Source organism: Eulemur rufifrons, chromosome 9, assembly GCF_041146395.1.
Source record: "Eulemur rufifrons isolate Redbay chromosome 9, OSU_ERuf_1, whole genome shotgun sequence".
In the NCBI taxonomy this organism is placed as follows: Eukaryota; Metazoa; Chordata; class Mammalia; order Primates; family Lemuridae; genus Eulemur; species Eulemur rufifrons.
In genome coordinates, this window is record NC_090991.1 from 28,528,199 (window position 1) to 28,532,065 (window position 3,867).

Consider the following 3,867-nt stretch of genomic DNA (forward strand, 5'->3'; position numbering starts at 1 on the left):
GGGACTCCGGACTGGGGGGGATGGGGGTGGAAGGCGGGACGCCGGGAGGGAGGCGCGGGGAGGTGGCAGGGAGGTGGGGAGGGAGCAAAGGAGAGCGACTTTGGAGTCCAAGATAAATAAAGGGAGCGCTGAGCAGTGTCAGGAAGCTGGCCCACGTGGAGCTGTGCGGATGGGCGCCGCCGGGGACTGAGGCGGAGGGGCGCACGCGAGAGTCAAGCGTCCGTCCCAAGAAGTCGGCGTTTTAAGGGGTGGGGTGGGAGTGACGTTTTGCCCGTCCCTTTAAGGGGTAACATGCCTTCTGCCCCTACCTAAGCCTAAAGCTCAAAGATCCCGATTTCTCCTTCCTCCCCCCACCTCAAGTGGAGGAAGTGTCCCGAGAGGGGGGCGTACCCTCCTTCCAAGATCCTAGAGGTGGTGATTTTTACCCAAATTCAGACCCCTCCTAAACCGAGATCCTCAGTCTTCTCTAGGTCCTGGGGGAGAGGGGACGTGAGTGTCAAATCTCCCAGCTGTCCCTAGCAACTCTGGCTGAGGGCTTGGGGTTTCCGGGGCTCGGACCTACAAGATCCCGGAGGCTGTGGGCGTTGTTGATTCCAAGGGATTGCCTCAGCTCGCACCACCGTAGCTTCCGGGCGTGCAAAGGGTTAACACGGGCTGGATATTGAGGTGGGGGGTGTGAGGCGGGAGGGGCGGCGGGATCTGGGTGGGCGCGCTCTGATCTCCCCCCCACCCCATTCCTCGGGGGTCAAGTTTCAGCGGCACTCCGCCCCCAGGGTAGGTGTGAAAGACACGTGTCCCCATTGTGAAGGGCCTGTCAGGCAGGACAAAGCGGCCGCCCACCCTCCCCCCGCCCCTCGGCCCAGCCTGGGGTCAGCTCCAGGGGGCCAGCTGGGTGTCGAGGTCACTACAGGCCCGAGCTTTGGTGACATAGGGGGAAAAAGCTGGGAGACTGGGTGGAGGCCACGTGATGGGTAAGAGAGGGGTTAGAGAATATCCCCCCCTCCTGAAAAACTCCGCAGTCACCTTCACTTTACTACAGGAGGGGAGTCCGAGAGGATGAGCCCCTTCCCCAACGGGCATAGCAGGCACGGCGGCATCCCCTCCCCGCCCCCTCCCCACCCCCCATCAATCACCAACACAGAGAATCGCAGTGTCGAGCGCAGTCGGTTTTAGTGGTTTTCTTTAATCCTGCTCTGCACTTCTTTCTCATTTACTACACGGGATATTATAAAGAATAAATAGCAGATACTCTTAATTTACAATGATTAGTCATTCCATTTGTTCTCTATATTTACAATAACTGTAAAATAACATTGAACTCTATAGCTTCTTCGAGGTCCAAGGAAAACCAAAACACTTTCCGAAGAATGGAAAATAGCTTTTAAAAAGTCCGTCTACAAAAGTTTCCCCATCTCTTTGTACTTTAAGAAAAAATAACTTTCCCCCCCTGCTTCGCCATGCGAAGGGCACTGGAATATAAATAGCAGGTTAACATTATTAGCAACAACCAGAATAAGTCTCTCTTTTCTCTGTTCTTTTTTTTCCTTTTGCTTATTTTTTTTTTAAAAATACAGTAGAAGCCGGTAACTTTTAACGTATAATACTGACCTTTTAATAAGTAAATTAAAACTGGTACCGTATATACACACACATATACATTCCTACACAGTTAAACAGTGCATTACATGAACCAGAAAGCTAGGTCTCTGTAGCCAAAAAAAAAAAAAAAAAAAAAAAAAAAGTTCATTGAAAACCCTCGCTAGAGGGTGGTGGAACTGGTTGGAGGCGGTGCAGGGGGCGTCCGTAGGGATCGATCAAATGTCCGGGTGCGGGCAGGGGGCCCCCAAGTTCTAGCACGAGCACTTGCACTCGGAAATGATGGGGTACTGGATGGGAATCCAGCCGCAGCGCTGGCCCCCGCGCCGCTGACAGCGCCACCGCAGCACCGTGAGGTGCACGGACTTGGACGGCTTGCACACCATGCCCTCAGGCACGGAGCACGAGCGCTTACTGAAGCAGCTGCCCACCTTCACGTAGCGCGGCCAAAAGCGGCTGCCCAGGTCGTTCCACGCGTACAGCACGGGGCAGAAGGTCTGCGACCACAGCCACATCTGTAACTTCCTCCGCAGCTTCTTGCTCAGGCGCTGCTTCTTGCCCTGGGCCAAGCCCTCGGAGAACTCCAGCCCTTTGATCTCGCTCGGCATGGCCCCCGACGGCCGCTGCCGCAGCAGCTGGTCCAGCTCGGCCAGGTCCTCGGCGCCCCCGGCCGCCCCCCCGCCCCCGCCGGGCCGGTCCTCGGGGGGCGAGGTGGCCATGAAGCCCGGGTCGTAGTGGCCCCCGAGCAGCGAGCGCAGCAGCGTCTCGTTCAGATCCTTCTCCTTGGGGTCAAAGATAGGGTCCGGGTGTTCGATGAGGTCCACCAAGGGCAGGTTGTCGCTGGGAGCCGGGCGGATGTGGAGATAGTGCTGGCCGCCGGCCGGTGCTGCCCGCAGCCCCAGGACCACCACCAGGGCGTAGAGGGTGACCCCCAGGCTGGGGCAGCGCTCCATGCCTCCGGCGCGCGCCCGGGGCTGCTGCTTCGTCCCGCGTCCCCGGAGCAGAGCACGCCGAGCCCGCGGCGCCGCCGCGCTCCCCCGTCTCTCCGGAGGCGGCTCACCCGAGGCTGGGCAGGCGCAGGGCCGGCAGCATGAGCCGCGGGGAGAGCCCTTCGCGCAGCGCCGGCTCCCACCGGGGCGGAGAAAAGGCACACAAGTTGGCCGCAACTCCTCTCCCCGGTCTATTCGGGAAGGCGGCTGCGGCGGGGCATCCGAAATTACTCCAGGGCGACCGCGGGGCGCGGGGGGCGCCGGCTCCTCGCTGCCTTCCCGGGCCGGCGGCGGCGCAGGGCGCGTGGACGAGCCGCTCTCCCCTCCTCCTCCTCTTGCTGCTTCTCGTCCTGCCGCTCTGTGCAGCGCCGCTGGCCGAGCGGGTCCTGGGGGCACGTCCCTCCGCCTGCTCCGGGCTCCGCGGCCGGCTCTGCCCGGCGGACTCCAGCGGCGGCGGCGGCGGCGGCGTCCGCGCACGTTGGCACCGGTTTGTCTGTCTCGCAGGGTCCAAGCCTTTAAATTTCCTGCACTTTCAGCTCCATCACCATGGAAACCACTGACTCTCTCGGCGTTGCCCCCTCCCCCTTCTTCCCCCCAAACAACAACCCCACCCCCCACTTCTCCACCCCCGAGGAGCTGGAGCGGCACAGGCTCCGGGGGAAGCCGCCTGTACTCGCCGCGGAGGCGGCGGCGGCGGCTTCGGCAGCGCCCAGGGCTGTGCCCCGCCGGACCCAGATGCCCCGGGAAGCCGACAGTCCGGCTGCCCGCCGGAGCTCACAGGCGGCGGCGGCGGCGGCGGCGGCGGCAGCGGCGGTGGCGGCGGCGGTGGCGCTTGGCAGGTCTCAGCGCAATTTTCTCTCTCCCCCACCACCCACCCCCCTTCTCCTCCTCCTGCAAAATGCACCGCCCCCCTCCTTTCTCCTGGAGCAATGCAACTGGGGCTCTAGGCGCCCCGCCAGGGCCAGTCCTGGGGAAAGCTCGCGGCGGCTCTGGAGCCGGGCTGGAGGGTGCAGGGCCAGTGTTGGGGGGTGCTCAAGGTGGGGCTGGGGGGTTGCTCACTAGCTGGGTGCTTTGCACTGGGAGTGGAGCAGCGGGGAGGTGCTGGGGTCTCGCTTCTTGGTGCAGTTCGGAGCAAGAAATTTCTCTATGTGCATGGAGCGTTTTTCCCGGACGCGTCTCTCGCCTTCCTCTCTCCCGGGCTCGGTCTAAGTCCCCTCCCCCAACACACACACAGACACAGACACACACACACACACACACACACACACAGAGACACACGCGC

The 3,867-nt window shown here is 61.9% G+C and overlaps 1 protein-coding gene across 1 annotated transcript; it reads right to left on the bottom strand.

The window, feature by feature from the left end:
- Positions 1–1,163: 1,163 nt before the first annotated feature.
- NOG (noggin) lies at positions 1,164–3,076 on the bottom strand. Its single transcript, XM_069481159.1, has one exon. The coding sequence runs from the start codon at positions 2,547–2,549 to the stop codon at positions 1,851–1,853; it is 699 nt and encodes a 232-aa protein (XP_069337260.1). The 5' UTR covers positions 2,550–3,076; the 3' UTR covers positions 1,164–1,850.
- Between the last annotated feature and the right edge of the window lie 791 nt (positions 3,077–3,867).